The sequence below is a fragment of the Gorilla gorilla genome, chromosome 6, assembly GCF_029281585.2.
Source record: "Gorilla gorilla gorilla isolate KB3781 chromosome 6, NHGRI_mGorGor1-v2.1_pri, whole genome shotgun sequence".
Lineage (NCBI taxonomy): Eukaryota > Metazoa > Chordata > Mammalia > Primates > Hominidae > Gorilla > Gorilla gorilla.
In genome coordinates, this window is record NC_073230.2 from 111,951,602 (window position 1) to 111,969,102 (window position 17,501).

Below are 17,501 nucleotides of genomic sequence, written 5' to 3' on the forward strand. Positions count from 1 at the left end.
TGGGACATTTTACAAGACAAATTACCCGTTTCCTTCAATAAATAAGTCGCATGCAGAAAAAATAAGACAAGGAGAATTATTGTCCATTACAAGAGATGTTAGATAAATAACAACCAAGTGCAATATGTAGACTCTGTATGGATTCTGATTTGAACACAGCCACATGTAAAAAGACATTTTTGAGACAATCTGGGAAACTAAAATATACAATATGAATCTGAATATAATCAGGACTAGATGACATTCAGGAATTATTGTTATTTATTCATAAGACAGTGGCACTGTGTTTCTATTCTCTAAAAATATAATTTCCTATTAGAGATGCACACTACAGTATAATATAATTTCTGGGATTTGCTTTCTAATACTCCAGCAAAAATGGAGGAAGAGAGAATAAATTAACAAGATTGGCAAAATGCTGATTATTGTTCAAGTTAGATGATGAGTGATCATTATGGTATTCCTTCTACTTTTGTGTTATATTAAAATGTTTCCATAATAAAAAGATTTTTTAAATTTTATATACACTTTCTCTTGTAGTTAGAAGGCCCATCTGGAGATTTCATTTCCTAAGAAATGAGAACCAAGTCTGTGAAGTTCATTTCCTCCTTACAATGGTTGATTCTTTCATCTTGCAATGCTTGAAACAATGAAATTGTCTTTCCTTCTACTATTATGAGAGCAGTTCCTACTTTTTCTTTACTATTTGGCTTACTCACAGTTTCCTGTATTCACTCGTCTTTAAGTAGAGACATATTTATCCTTTATAAATAGGCAATGATAAAAGAAAAACTTCAGCTGAATTAAATGTAAAGGAATTTAATTGAGCAATGAATAATTTGTGAATTGGGCAGCCCCCAGAATCACAGCAGATTCAGAGAGACTCCAGCGCAGCCACATGGTGGAAGAAGATTAATAGACACAAAAAGGGAAATGACGTGTGGAAATTGGAAGTGAGGTACAGAACAGCTGGACTGGTTACAGATTGGTGTTTGCCTTATTTGAACACAGTTTGAACACTCAGCAATGTATGAATGGTTGAAGTATGGCTGCTGGGATTGGCCAAGACTCAGCTATTGATACAGGTGCATACTCCTAGTTAGGTTTTCAATCTTGTCTATCTATTAAGCTAGGTTGCAGTTAGTCCACAAAGACTCAAATATAGAAGCAGGGAATCCTTCTCAGGCCACATTTAGTTCACTTTAACAACTTCCCCCTTTTGGTCATTTTCTCAATTTTGAGAGATTGACCAAAACTTTAATTATCAATGTCACTATCACCATTGTAAAAGTACTTATTTGGTCTTGAAACATACTGGGAAACAGTAGAACATTGAGTTTTGCAAAGGTAAAAACAAGTATGAGTAGAGGGACCCTTTATGGGTACCTCTTTATGCTGGAATGTCCTATTTACAGGAGAAAAACAAAACCTGGTCTGTTCTAGGATCTATGTGTTTCCGTAAAGTCTTAGTTTGATTATGTCACATTTAGCATAAGTGACCCCATTTTAGTTTGGTTTGGCCTGTTGGGGCCTAGTGAATGAGCTTAGTCCAAAACAGTGGCCTCCCACAACTTTGTTTAAAAAAGATTCCCCCTTTTTGGTCAGGTTCTCACTTAGGTGAAAGTGTGACCAAAACTTAGGGCCTTAGTGCCACTCTCAGTTACCATCATTTTGGGTTTCCAGTCTCACCACGTCACTCATAGGTTATAGTAATCTCATGGTCGCACATTTCTTTCAGCTCTTGTCTTTCCATTTGAAGAGAGACCATTTGACATTCTAGAGGTGGCTGCATGCAAGATTTACAACCTTTGAGAGAATACAGTGCACCAGGGAGACTATTATTATGACTCTCAGGAGGATAATACCAAGAGTTTAGAGTATGCTCCTTACCCAGGGTACCCATAAACCAAACCACCTAAAATTAAATAGATTAAATAATGAGCTGGATAAAGAGTCTACTTGCTTTAAGTGGTCTTTTCATTAATCATCTACAACTGAATTTTTATAATCTACGTTTGATGTATTTCTCCATAGGCCACAAGTGTCAGAAGCTGCACAGGTACTTTTCTGTTTAGCCAATTATATTATTTAGCATAACTTTCACAAGAGAATTTAAAGTCTGTTGTGTAACAATAGGCTTTACATTAGAATCTGCTATACAGCCTATCATGAGGGATACATTTCTAATTATTGCCTCTTTTATTCTAAACCATGGAAAAAGGACCTAACAAATGATGTCCTTCTAGAAGAGTGAAGGCCTCCTGGCAATGTTCTATTTAACCCATGATGTGGACTAAGAGGAGTTTTGACTGATTATGAGGCGACATATATACCATTAAAGTTTCTCACCTACGTTGGGCCTTCATCTTTTATCCATCAAAGTATAAAGTTATTCATGTATAAGGCTGGTGCAAAATCCTTCACGAATAAACGTATACCCTATAAGTGCACATAATAGACCCCCTCGTCATTTCTATTGGCTACAGAGGCATAAATAAGGAAAAAATATTCAAAGATAAGAGTCTCACAATAGTAGATGTCTTGATCTGTGATCTCGGGAAAAGCTGTTTACATCAAGGATGCCATCTTCTTCTGGGGAGAAACTTTCCTGGTTAGTTTTACCTTAAGGGTTCCAATGGGTGTACAGTTCCAAGAGTGTGGAGGGACCCTTCTCAGTTGTGAGATTATGAACTCAAAGTTCAAGGTTCCAAAGTTTTGTTGCAGTGTGGATGGCAAGCACAGTCTTTCTCTGATGTTCTCAAAAGATCCAGTCTTTAGGTTCTAGATTGTGAAGCAGTTGATTATCCTCAGTGAACCATAAAAACTTTCTTTACCTGGTGAAAATATACTGTGGCGTAATAATTACTGTAGCATAAAACATGCATTAAAAATGACACTTGAATGAACTCCCTTTATAAATGTTTAAATGACCCATCGGATAGCCAAATGTACCTGATAGCCAAGCGTACATGAAGGTTTGATTGTCTTCCCAGGAATATGGAACCAAACATTGGTTTTAAACTATTTTTGAAATGTATAAGTCATTATATCAATATATTCAATTTGGATGATTTTATCTTTTCCATGATGAGTCATGGAATGCAGAGCCTTTAATAACAAAAGCTTTAAGGGCTCAGGAAGGACAAGATAGCCTTCCTGGTCTTCCATGAGTCTATGCTTAATATTGGACTTATGTCCTGTTGAATACCAGTTGTTTCTCCAATTTAAATTCATAGCACTGATAACTAATGGTTATCACAGGTAATTAGACTTAGACTATGGAATTCAAATTGTATATCTAATCAATTTCACTATCCGCTGGTTTAACATGAAAATCTTGGCAAAGTATTTTCTTGGTATTTAATTAATTTTTTGTTTTACTTGGGTTAGCAGTTCTATACAAGGAAGTTTGGTTATTTCTGTGATATACAATAACTTAACATAATAACTATAATTATGGTTGACAGTACATACTCAGACATATTAGAATTTTATAAGTCCTATACATTTTTTTTTGTTTGTTTTTGAGATGGAGTCTTGCTCTGTCACCCAGGCTGGAGTGCAGAGGCACGATCTTGCCTCACTGCAACCTCCGCCTCCTGGGTTCAAGTGATTCTTCCACCTCAGCCTCCCAAGTAGCTGGGCTTACAGGCACCCATCACCATGCCTATCTAACTTTTTGTACCTTTAGTAGGGACGGGGTTTCACCATGTTAGCCAGGCTGGTCTCAAACTCCTAGCCTCAGGTGATCTGCCTTCCTCGGTCTCCCAAAGTGTTGCAATTACAGGCATGAGCCACTGTGCCTGGCCCCATACAATTTTAGAACATACATTAATATCATTCACTAAAATATAACCTGAAGATTAAATATTATTTTTATTTTGACAATGCTTCCCATGTAACTTAACATGTTAAATAATTCTGTTTACCTCTCTTTTGGATGCTTCAGGGGCCCTCTGTAGCATTCCAAAGTTAGAGGTCAGAAAAGACCATTTTAAAGCTGAAATTTAATTTTGGGAAGCCTATTAAATATAAAGATATATATATAAAATTTTAAAACCCTTGATATTATGAACTAGAATTCCAGGTCACTGTTAGTCACTCACTTAGCCAAAATGATGACTCAAAAAATTTTTTAAAGGCAAAAACCTTTACTCATTGATAGAGGGAAGACTCAGCTTTCCAAACAATCTGTCTTTTGTCTTTCCTTTATTTTTTTTTTGATAGTGTATTTAAAAGGCAAACAAAACAAAAATCTTTCATTACCTTTTAATATTACATGAAAATCTTGTTCAAGAGAGAAAGCCAAATTTCACCCTTGCATTAGTGGACTATTAATGTCAACCCCAATTTTTAATAAAACCTCACAGACAAATCTATCTAATCTTAATCAGTTTGACCATAAGGTGAGATTTTCATAAACCTTTTATAACCCTTTACCAATTTTTATTAAAGAGCAGATTAGTGCTTTAAGAAAACCCTGTTATGCTTTTATTTCAATGTTCAATTTACAGAAAAACTGAACAATACACCTTTAAATTTAGTCAATATTTTCACACACAGAATTTCTTTTACAAAGTTAATTTTTACAAACCTTCCACAACTTGTTCAAACCTTTAGCTTTATTCTATTTAATTTAAAACAATCATTTAACCCATTAAACTAGGTAAAAATTTACATTCCCATGCATTCTTATAATCTCTTACCAAAAACATGTTTCATTCTCCTCACACACCTTGCGTGTAAACCTAGTTTTTCAGTAGTCTTAATCACATGTTATAATGGTAATTCTTAGGAACTTTCACTTTTGGTGCACAAATTTTCTTTTATGAATCCTTTCACGACTTACACAGACCATCTACAACATGCTTGGTCTTTCTGACTTGTCCTAAACATCCCTCTTTTTAAACAACCAGTCATTTTACTTTAGGACAAGAATTTACTCTACAAGATCCTTTCTTATATAAAATCTCTTTTCTTTATAACCTTCTTTTCATAGCTAGGTGGCATGGCTAATTCCACATATCCCCAGGACTTATTTAGAATGTAATGTCTCCAAAATAAATTCAACAATTTTCAAAGGTCAAAGCAGTTCATGGCCTTAAACATATTAAGCAAACCTAATATCTGACCCACATAATTTAGACTAAATGTCTTTATTTTATCAATAATCTTTAAAGCTGTTTATATTTCCCAAAGATGACTAAAGTTACATGAACTAAAAGGCATTACAGTTTTTCTTTCAAAATATTTAAGCACTTATTTTTGTTTAAACCAATGAATTAGAGTTCTTTTATACAAACATTACACACACAACACATATATAACTACACAGACAAACCAGAGAAGATTACTACAGTAGTTGTAAGATTTTCCATTCGCCAGTTTTTAAGTTTCTTAATTAGATTACTGGCTTTGGGGTGGAGTCCTCGGAAGAACAGGGCCAAGAAAGGGTCTCTGGTGCCTCCTGCTTTTCCCAAGGAGTCCCAGGCTGTGAGAGCTTGAATACCCACTTTTAATTAAGCTGACTTTTAACCATAGCACTCTTTAATAAAGTCCTTTTAAAATTTCTTATTACCCGACTTTAGCCAGGCCAAAGAGCTGATATTTCTGGCTTTTAAACTTTACCCAAGGTAACCTCACATGTGCTCTGAGAAAGGAAAATTCAAGACAGTTCATGGAGGGGAAGAGAATCAAAAAATGGCAAAGGTCACCCATATATCAATCAGAAAGGCTCATCTCCTAAGCTAGGGATTGAACTCTGAACCCAGGCCACCATTGTGAAAAGAGAAAGCATAGCCATGTGGCTACAAGGTCAAGCTCCTAAGCACATGACTGACCAGTTTGCTGGGTCGTCTTGAACAACGGGCTTATGAGGTTTTGGGCACACATTTTATCCTAAGGTACCCCTCTTTATGACAGAACAATACAGAAAGACACACAAAGCACATCAGATTCACTACAGCTTAAGAGAAGCCTCAGAATTTTTTTTGTATCAATCAAAACTTTACACGGGAGGTAAGAGTAATTTCTGCCATTCATTTAACCATTTTGCACAAAGAAAAAGAGGAAAAAAGCCAGAAATATGACTGGTAAGAAATTCTTACCCTTTTACTAGCATGCCAGGCTTCTGGGCTTTCTTTCCCTTTCCCTGAGCAGCCCTAGCGTCCCAGCTTGCCCCACCATCGCCCTGGGGGCCAAGCTGCATCATAAAGGAAAATTATCTTTTTTCATTTTGGCCAGAACAAAACACATATGACAAAACATAGACATTAGCCACTCTGCTTAGCACCCAATATCAAACTGGTAAGGCTTAAATTTGCCTTCAGATGGCCCCCGTCATCTTTAATCCAACCTCCAACTAGGAGTTTCAACACATGGTCTCTGGGCAAGATGGTTGCCCTGAGTAACAGAAAAGATAGGAAAGGAAAGGTAGGAAAGAAAAGTATTGCCTGTGGCAAGGTGGGGAAGGTGAAGAGCTCAGGGAGGCCACAGCAAGACCCACTCATTGCAATGACACTGAAAAGTTCAGGCGGCCACTTGTCAGTAGTGAAGGGATCTTTTCCAGCAATCCCATCAGCTCTCAAGTTTCCCCTTTTGGGGGGGAAAAAGCTTCCCATGTCCCATGGTCCTGTACATGCCTAATACTGTCACCTATAGCCGTCAGCAAAAAGTACAAGACAGATTAATCAAAAGAGAATAGCAGTTAACATCCCATAGAGCCAAACCTGTTCTTAACTGAAAGAGACTTTACTGAGAACCCTCATTTTTAAACACACTTCATTGCTTTGTTGCTCATTTGGAACACTCCACTGTAAGTTACCTTTAGTAAGATTTTGTCATTTCTCTAAGACTATGCTGCCTCCCAGGCCTAATGTATAAGCTGGAAGGAACTTAGTTTTCCAGAAATTAAGGATCTCATTTTTACCTAAAATATTGGCTTGATTCTCAGGGTCTCTTGATTAACTGAGCCAATGATTTTTCCTACCTAAGCATGCAAGAAAAATGAAACAAAGGGGTAGAACATAAAAATTCCTGTGAATTTTCAAAAGCCAACTTTTATAACCCCTGCAATATTACTGCTTACTATCAGTTCCTTTCTGAACCAGTCAGGTGTAAGAGACCTCTAACTGGATCCAAGCCAATTAATTCCCAGATCAAATCCATTCCTGGACCCAGCTCAGTTTCTGTCGTGACTTCTGTCTGTTTGGATCAGAAATTTGCTCAAAGAAACTTGGAGAGCTCAAAACACAAATCCATGGAGCTCTGAAATCCGAGAGAGAGCTTACCCACGATCCCCAGCTGCTCTGAGAGATCAGTGAACACAAGTGGGTCCTGCAGGTACCTTGTTTGTTCAGTTCACTCAACGCTCCTGGGGTCGCTAGAAGCTCTACCTCAGATCCCATTTCTGACACCATCTGATACAAGAAAAACTTTAGCCAAATTAAATTTAAAGGAGTTTAATTGAACAATGAACAATTTGCAAGTCAGGTAGCCCCCAGAATCACAGCAGATTCACAGAGACTCCAGCGCAGCCACCTAGTGGAAGATTTATAAACAAAAAAGGGGAAATGATGTACAGAAATTGGAATTAGGTACAGAACAGCTGGATTGGTTACAGATTGATGTTTTCCTTGGTTGAACACAGTTTGAACACTCAGTAGTGTATGAATGGTTAAAGTACGGCTGCTGGGATTGGCCAAGTCTCAGCTATTGTTACAGGCACATACTCCTAGTTAGGTTTTCAATCTTGTCTACCTATTAAGCTAGGTTGCAGTTCTTCCACAAGAACTCAAATATAGAAGTACAGAGTCCTTCTCAGGACATATTTAGATCACTTTAACAGCACATATAGGCAGTCCTCACCATGCAGAACTGTGTAGTGTAAGACTGAAAAACCCTGCAATTAGGCAATCCATAATTAATAGGAAAAATTATAGTTATTCATAACCTTTGAAGTTTTTTGTTAAAACATTAAAAATCATTTTACTGCCAGTTATAACGGTATGGAAAACCACATAGGAAAGGCATATAAAAAAAGTAAAACCAATATTCATTTAGTATACTATACATTTTTTTTAAGAGATGAGGTCTCACTATGTTGCCCAGGTTGGTTTCAAACTCCTCGCCTCAAGCAATTCTCCTACCTCAGCCTACTAAGTAGATGGGAGTACAAGTGCACGCCACTGTGCCTGGCTTTAGTGTATATACTTTAAAATATCAAAAATATTGAGGATTAAAGTGTTTTGCTTCTTTGTAAAAAAAAAATTTCATTTTTCTCTGACGGTGGAGGAGAAATTAATGTGGATCCAACCTAGGTTGAGCCCTCTAACAAGCAACCCTAGGACACTTGGAGATTCACATTTTCATGTCTAACCTTAACAAATATTTTCGTCATTGCTTTTGCAAAGTCATATCTCATTTCTATTATTTCCAACTTATTACATGAAGTGGACACCTTTTCTATGCCTTGGCAAACTGTCATAACTCTAAGTTTGGATCAGCTTCTAATATTTTAACTTTTGCATTTTCAACATCATGAAACATCTCTGACAATTCCCTTTCTTTTCTTTTTTTTTTTTTTATTTTTTTTTTGAGATGGAGTTTCATTCTGGTCGCCCAGGCTGGAGTGCAGTGGCACGATCTCAGCTCACTGCAACCTCCGCCTCCCAGGTTCAAGTGATTCTCCTGGCTCACCCTCCCAAGTAGCTGGGATTACAGGCACCCGCCACCACGCCCAGCTAATTTTTGCATTTTTAGTAGAGACAGGATTTCACCATGTTGGCCAGGCTGGTCTCAAGCTCCTGACCTCACATGATCCACCCGCCTCAGCCTCCCAAAGTGCTGGGATTACAGGCGTGAGCCACTGCGCCCAGCTGACAATTCCTTTTCTAATAAAACTTTAGGTTTGAAGTAGCTATGATGTCTCTTGAAATTCTCTGCAGGTTTTTTGTTTGTTTTTGTTTTGTTTTGTTTTGTTTTTTGAGACGAAGTCTTGCTCTTGTTGCCCAGGCTGGAGCACAGTGGCGCAATCTTGGCGCATTGCAACCTCCACCTCCTTGGTTCAAGTGATTCTCCTGCCTCAGCCTCCTGAGTAGCTGGGATTACAGGCGCCCGCCACCATGCCCAGCTAATCTTTGTACTTTTAGTAGAGACAGGGTTTCACCATGTTGGCCAGGCTGCTCTCAAACTCCTGACCTCAGGTGATCCACCTGCCTCGGCCTCCCAAAGTGCTGGAATTACAGGCATGAGCCACCGCACCCGGCCAGAATTCTCCGCAGTTTTTAAATGATTCCCTATGGGCTTCTAGCTGGACACTGGACATAGCCTGATTTTATATAAGGTCTTTGTCGTAATATTGACAATAGGGTTTACCACGCTAAATCAGTGGTTTTCAAAAACTTTAGTATATTTTAGCAATGGTTGTCAAGCTTTTCTCAAGCAAAATCATACTGAAACCAAAACTATTCTGGAGTATAGGAGTAGGCATACACGACCCAGAATCCTGTCCCCTAGGTTGTCCCCAAACAGCTCCAAAAACACAGTAATTTGCAGATATCTGCACTCCATAGGTCAAAAGTCTGTGGTTAATAAAGTACCGTAAAAACACCTACACACCATGATGCAGATCAAGTAGGATGGGATACATGGGTTCTGCCCAGTGTACTGGCACCTGAGAATCATCTCATCCCTCTAATTCTGTTTCTCTGTTGCAGACCACTGATTAGGATCCAGTGTTACTCTCCACCCATCCTTCTAAACAGATGCCTCAAATTGTTTTTGCTTCTCAGCCCCCACCTTGAACATGGCTTTGATTCCACTTTTCAACATCCAACTTCAGTAGCAACTTCAAGTCCTGCCTGGACCTACCAGACAACAGCCCTGTAATCAAGAGATATCATGCACGGGCCAAGCACAGTGGCTCACACCTGTAATCTGAGGCTGAGGCAGGTGGATTGCCTGAGGTCAGGAGTTCGAGACCAGCCTGGGCAACATGGTGAAACCCTGTTTCTACTAAAACACAAAAAATCATATTTTAGGTGTGTGGCAGCATGCATCTGTAATCCCAGCTACTTGGGAGGCTGAGACAGGAGAATCGCTTGAACCCGGGAGGTGGAGGTTGCAGTGAGCCAAGATCGTGCCATTGCACTCCAGCCTGGGCAGCAGAGCAAGACTCCGTCTGAAAAAAAAAAAAAAAAGAGGTATCACACATGGTTCCACACGTATCTAATTTGTGTTAGTATTTCTCTCTTCATGTGCCTTTTGCTCTGTTAGCCTCTCTTAAACAATCTTTGTTCTAAAGTCTTCATGTCCTAAATTACTTCCTTACCCTCTTTACAGGATCAAAACTAGCTGCTGGCACCGGTTTTCAGTAACAATGAGATCTGTCTTTTAAGTTGGATGTCAATAATATTTTGGTCATGTCATTACGAGCATGATTCCCTGTAACCTAATCTGAGAAGGCAGACAGCAGAGAGAATGGGTGGTGGAATGGAACACAGAAGGAAGCAGATTAGAAAGGAAAGAAAACAACCTCTTGTAAAGCTTTCCATAATGCTATTTTTATCTTTATAAAGATGCATGAGAGGAGAAGGAGGAGAAAGAGGAAAGGGGGAAAACTTAATGGAAAGATTTTATCAGAAAGAGAAGGAACAAATGCCTTTGTAAATACTTTCTGGAAATTTGGGAAGGTTACTATGAATGTGGCTTTGCATGCGTCTGTGTATGTGTGTGGCTATTCCTTCACTTTTCTCGGTGCCCCCAACAACAAAAAACAGTCTGACCTCACACCTCCCATAAATATAAAATCTACTTGGAAAATTCCATCAAAGTTTAAAATATATATTTGCGTATTCTTGATTACTAATAATTACCAGCTGATCATCCAATTCAAAAAGTTGTTCCAGGTAAGTTTCAGACAATCTTCGAATGTTTGGTTTCATTGATGGAGTAATGCACATATCCCTTTAATAACATCATAAAATACAGTCAAAATTAATTTCATTAATTAGTTCCATAATTAAATCAGTGATTCTTGTAGGTGGAATGAAAGGGGGGAGAAGGAAAACACATTTCCCCTTAGGAGAAGCAGATCAGAATCACCTGGAGGACTTCTTCAAACTACTCTCGCAAGGTTTTGCTGTGTCCCCCAAAGGAGGATATGCCTCCCTTTCCTCTTTCCCAACTTGAAATAAACTGGCCCTATGAACACGTTACTGATAAGAATACACCGTATTTCTCAGGTTGAGACCCAGTGGGCAAATTATTCAGGTTTGTGTCTTTGAAACTGAAAAGCCTGTGGAGGGATTCCTTAACAATCTTGAGATTGGAAGCATTCATTGGCAAGACCTTATTTTGTTACTATGCAATAAAAGTTTTCCTTCAAAATAAAATATTTCCCTATCACAAATCAAAACAATACTTACCAAAGAAGATTCTGAAGACCACTTTTGATTATAACCATGATCATTCCCTCTAAATACCTCAGCGGATCCTCAGGACATGTAACAAGTATACCACATAACAGTGCCTAGGGGAAAAAAGGGAAATGGCATCAATGTTTCTGAATTTTCATGTTTTCACTAAGCAGCAGGTAACTTTTTATTGTTCAATTTGTTTTGGGTTTTTTTGTTTTTTAATTATTTATTTCCATAAGTTTTTGGGGAACAGGTGGTGTTTGGTCACATGAGTAAGTTATTTAGCGGTGATTTGTGAGATTTTGGTGCACCCATCACCTGAGCAGTGTACACTGAACCCAATTTGTAGTCTTTCATCCCTCAAACCCCTCCCACCCTTTCCCCCAAGTCCCCAAAGTCCATTGTATCATTCTATGTCTTTGCATCCTCATAGTTTAGCTCCCATTTATGAGTGAGAACGTATAATGTTTGGTTTTCCATTCCTGAGTTACTTCACTTAGAATAATGGTCTCCAGTTCCATCCAGGTTGCTGTGAATGCCATTAATTAGTTCCTTTTCATGGCTGAGTCATATTGCATCATATATATGATGTGATATATATATCTCACAACTTCTTTATTCAATCATTGATTGATGGACACTTGGGCTGGTTCCATATTTTTGCAATTGTGAATTGTGCTGTTATAAATGTGTGTGCAAGTATCTTTTTCATATAATAACTTATTTTCCTCTGGGTAGATACCCAATAGTGGGATTGCTATCCCACTAATGATCAAATGGTAGTTCTACGTTTAGTTCTTTAAGGACTCTCCACACTGTTTACTAGTTTACTTTTTTTTTGAGCAGAGTCTTGCTCTTGTTGCCCAGGTTGGAGTGCAATGGTGCTATCTCAGCTCACTGCAACCTCCACCTCCTGGGTTCAAGCGATTCTTCTGTCTCAGCCTCCTGAGTAGTTGGGATTAAGGCATCCGCCACCACGCCTAGCTAATTTTTCTATTTGTAGTAGAGACAGGGTTTCACCATGTTGGCCACGCTGGTCTTGAACTCCTGACCTCAGGTGATCCACCTGCCTCAGCCTCTGAAAGTGCTGGGATTACAGGCATGATCCACCATGCCCAGCCTAGTTTACATTTTCACCAGCAGTGTAGAAGTGTTCCCTTTTCACTGCATCCACGCCAACATCTTTTTTTTTTTTTATTTTTTGATTATAGCCATTCTTGCAGGAGTAAGGTGGTATCACATTGTGGTTTTGATTTGCATTTCCCTGATCATTAGTGATGTTGAGCATTTTTTCATGTTTGTTGGCCATCTGTATATCTTCTTTTGAGGACTGTGTATCCATGTCCTTAGCCCACTTTTTGATGGGATTGCTTTTTTCTTGCTAATTTGTTTGAGTTCTTTGTAGATTCTGGATATTAGTCCTTTGTTGGATGTATAGATTTTCGCCTACTCTGTGGGTTGTCTGTTTACTCTAGCAGCAGCAAACTTTTTCTTATACAGTTAAAAAGTCAAATAATGTGACAGTTTTAAAGTAAATGTGTTTTTACATACCCCTCTGTATTTATTCAGTGTTAATATTCTGCTAAAGTAAAACAAAAATGCAGTTTATCTTGCCTCTTTCTAAAAATCCATCATAAACAATACAATAAAGTCACTGTACCGTGAGGGTTTGCATTACGTGAGGAGTAAGTTCTTTATAGCCAATCTGAAGACATAACTATGATGCTTTACATCAGGGTTTTCTAGCCTTTTAAAGTATGAGAAACTCATTGGGGTTGGGGGGGGGGTTGTTTTGTTTTGTTGTTTTGTTTTGTTTTGTTTTTGTTTTGCCAAAAAGTTCCTTAGACCCAACCATAAAAGAGATTGAGAAAATCCACCATTAAAATGTGTGAATTTAAGAACTCTTAAAAACACAAACACATTTGTATTTTATCATTCACAACATCTACAGAGTATATACATTTGAAAAATTGTAGCTTAGTACACATAGGTGGGAAACAATGGACTTGCTGGATCTAAGATACTGTTTAAAGCACATATGTGGAACTCGTAAAGTTGCTGCTGTCTCATTTTCCTTATGAGGTCCCCCCAAAAGAAGAAACTTCTTGTTAAAAGTGTCTGCAAGATTACAGAATTACTGATGTTTTCTCCATTTGAGACAGATGAAAAGGTCTGCAGCACACTTCCCACAGAAACCACCTGGAATTCTCCATCGGCATTTCTCTTTCCCTTTGTGGTTCACTGTTTTCTGGTGGGGTCTAGTGTGCATGTTGGGGGTGGTCGGGATGCTTCAGACCCACTCCTGCTGGCTTTTTCTCTTGATCCTCTATTTCCAGAATAAAATAACTCCATCACTTGAGTTACACAGAGCAGTCCTCCCTACCTCCATAGGCCAAGTGTCAGCAGATCTAGGCCTGGGGTCTTTTCTTAGACTCTCAGCAATTCTCATACTGCTCCTCCAAAACTAAAAAGGGTAATTTCTCCTAATTGGACCCTGCATAATAACAATCTCCCCCTTTGCAATGGCTCCATGCTCCTCTTCTTAGTGTACAGCCTGCAAGCAGGAAGCTCAGTCCTTTAGAGAATGGCAGAAAGGTAAGATTTAGATCCCTCTCCCTCTCCAGCTCTGCCTTCAGACCGAGCCCATACTAACTGCTTACAAGTGCTCAGCCACCTGCAGACTGACTTCCTTTTCCCCCAAACCAAGAGACTATAGTTGCACAGGAGATTAGTGGTCTCACCACAGTTGCAACCTGAATTTGAACAGTCATCTATTACCTAAAGAGCCAGCAAGAGTGGGTCCTACAGGGACCTAACAAAAAGGGCTGAAGCCATCTATTATCTGGAGGCCAATCAGACTTCCCACAGCTCCCTCAATATCCTTGGTGAAAAGCCCATCTGCTCTCTAGCACTTCTGTGCCTGGGTCTCCAGAGTACTGAGTTTTTGTATTCCTCACTCTACATCCTTTTCTCCATCTTATTCTGGCACCCTGAGGACATCTATATCAGAATCACCTGGAGAATGAATTTGTCTCTGAGAATAGGGCCTAGAAACCTGCATTTTACTAAGCTCCCCAGGTGATTCTTATGCATACTGATGTCTGAGAATGAGTGCCTAAATGAAGTTCAGCTTTATGGTACATTTTTAAGAAAGTTGAGATCTGGTTAATGTATGTGAGAAATTGATTATATATAGATTTCCAAGCTCCACTTATAATAAACTACTTTTCCTGAAAAGCTATCCTGCAGAAGTCAGGTTGAGAGGACAAGTCTCTGAAATGCTAATAAAGGCATATGGAACTAGCAGAGTTGAAATGCACACTTTTCACATAGGAAATCTCACTGTTGGCCAGGTGTGGAGGTTCATGCCTATAATCCCACCACTTTATGAGACCAAGGTGGGAGGTTTGCTTGAAGACAGGAGTTCAGGACTACCCGGGGCAATACAGTGAGACCCCATCTCTAAAAAATACAAAAATTGTTTTAAAAATTAGCTGAGCATGGTGGTGTGCGCCTGTAGCCCTAGCTACTTGCTAGGTGGGAGGATTGCTTAAGCCCAGGAGTTCAAGGCTGCAGTGAGTTATTATCACAACACTCTACTGCAGCCTGGGTGGCAGAGAAAGACCTTGTCTCAAAAAATAATAATAAAGAAAGAAATCTCACTGTTTGTCTTGGACAAAATAGCATAGCATGATATTTTTTGTATTAATGAGTGAACAGCGCATAGCTACATGCCAATAAGACAGCACAGTTAATGAATCAATAGCTTTTTCCCTGCCCAATGAAAATAAAAATCACAAAACCATTAACTTAGTCTTTATTGTAAGCAGAAGCAAAATAAACATTCCCATAAGATTAATGTTTGACTCTCAAAAACATTAATCAGGGCCTTATTAATAATATTCTCAGTAAAAACTTACACAATCAAGGACAAAAAAGTCCATGAGTTAATTATTGGATTAGCTCTCTCAAGCTTGTAAATTCACAAAGCAATTACGTAATCCTCACTTTCTTTTGGCTCTACTTCCCTACACTCAGTTCCCAATATTTCTCATCTACTCTGAAGGATGTTCTGGGTCCTGAGGACAAACATGGGTTTAACCAGGACTGTTGCTTCCACTCCTTTCTCCTGCTACCTATCTTTCAAAGAGCAAGATAATGCAAAGGGTGGAGTCCACTTGGTTTAAATATGGGATCTGCAATCTTCTACCATGCAACCATTGACAAATTACGTCTGTTTCCGTTTCCTTAAAAAAGGGGGATAATAAAGGTTCATACGCTATAGGGCTATCATGAAAATTAAAAACTGCTTTGAAAAGTGTCTAGCACAAAATAGGCACTCAACAGATAATGATAGGAAGCTATTTTATATATATATATACTTTTTTTTTTTTTTGAGACAAGGTCTTGCTCTGTAACCCAGGCTGGAGTGCAGTAGCACAATCAACCCAGTGTAACCTCAAGCTCTTGAGCTCAGGCAATCCTCCCACCTCAGCCTCCCAAGGAGCTAGGACTACAGGCATGAGCCCCCAAACTCACTTAATTTTGTTGTTGAAATGGAGTCTCACTCTGTTGCCCAGGCTAGTCCTGAACTCCTGGCCTTAAGTGATCGTCCTTCCTCTCAGCCTCCCAAAGTGCTGGAATTACAAGCATGAGCCACTGTGCCTGGTCCATCACTATTTTTAACCATTCCACTGTTAATTATCACCTTAATTAGAGGAAAACACTTGGACATAGAGAAAATAAATTGAAAATATTCCCTTGTACCACTCAAAGTCCAGTGTGATGACTGAGAGAGAAAGACAGAGACTGACTCTGACTTAAACCACACCTAATAGAAGATGTTAGGACAAAAGCATTTAGTGGAAAATGGCTAGGAGAGAACTGAATAGACGAATAGTTCAAATATAAATAGCAAGATAGTAACTATTATAACCCTTGGTGGACACACAAAAACAAATGTAAGACACTTAAGAGAACAAGTCTTGCTTAGCTTTTTAGATACTCAGATAAACATAGTGAAATATGCTGAGGGCTGAAATAGTAATATTATAATATAAAAAATAATTACTCCAAAAGTGCAGAGATAAAAGTGATTATCAAATACTTGGGGAACCCTCAGCAGGTGAAGAAACAGAAAAACATTGTTCAAAGTCCCTTCCATTTCCCTATCCCCTACCCCAACCTCTGAAACATATCTAAAGCAGTATCTCACGAATGATCGCCATCCCCCTGTGGGATGGAGATGGAGGTAGCACGCTGTTGTTTTGGGAGACATCTTAATTTGTATTTATGGAAGTTAGTAAGTTACAATTTTGAAAATAAAGGGGCTTTTATGTCTTTTTAACATTGAAATAGATGGTGTCAAAATTTTATTTTAGAAACTCTATAAATGAATATTCCGGAAGATTACTGAAAGAGGCCAACTAGCTTCAACATTCAGATGAGACCCCAGGAAGAGGAAGATGCCCCTCAGGAGCAGACTTGAAGGGTTTTCTTTTGTTTTTTCTTTTTTTTTTTTTTTGTTAGACTTGAAGGTTTTTAAAGCAGACTGGACAGGACAGGTGAGGAGCAGCAGGCTCTATGAGGTAAGAGTGAGACAAAGGACTCTGATACCTGCCGGACTGGGCCTGTCCCAGAGGGGAAGCAGTCCCAGCCGTCTCATCCCCTCTAAGAAAATTGTTATTGGAAAAATAATAAATCATGTGCTTTTCTTTGTTTAGTGTCCTGTGGATTTACCTCAGGAACTACACGTGTAAACTGCCTGGCTGGGCTGAGGGAATTCAGCAAAGGTAACTGTCCTCCGGAGAAGCCACAGCCTTCCTGCCCAAGGTCCAGCAAAATGAGTTAGTGTATCCAGCTCCTCCTCTCCTAAATGGGCAGGGCAGTCCCTTGCTCAAGAATCAGCAATTTCTGATTCTTGCATCTCTGACAAATACGTGCAGCAATTAGTCTCGTAAAAAAAAATACCTGGCCCAGCACGGTGGCTCACGCCTGTAATCCCAACACTTGGGAGGCCAAGACAGGCAGATCATGAAGTCAGGAGATTGAGACTGTCCTGGCTAACACGGTGAAACCCTGTCT

General features: G+C 39.0%; 1 protein-coding gene across 1 annotated transcript in view; it reads right to left on the reverse strand.

Annotated features, from left to right (window-relative positions):
- Nucleotides 1–17,501, reverse strand: part of FBXL13 (F-box and leucine rich repeat protein 13) — a 260,413-nt gene that overhangs the window by 229,960 nt on the left and 12,952 nt on the right. Inside the window, 2 exon segments of the mRNA XM_019030762.4 lie at nucleotides 10,875–10,965; nucleotides 11,427–11,530. Coding sequence (XP_018886307.2) covers nucleotides 10,875–10,965; nucleotides 11,427–11,530 — 195 coding nt within the window.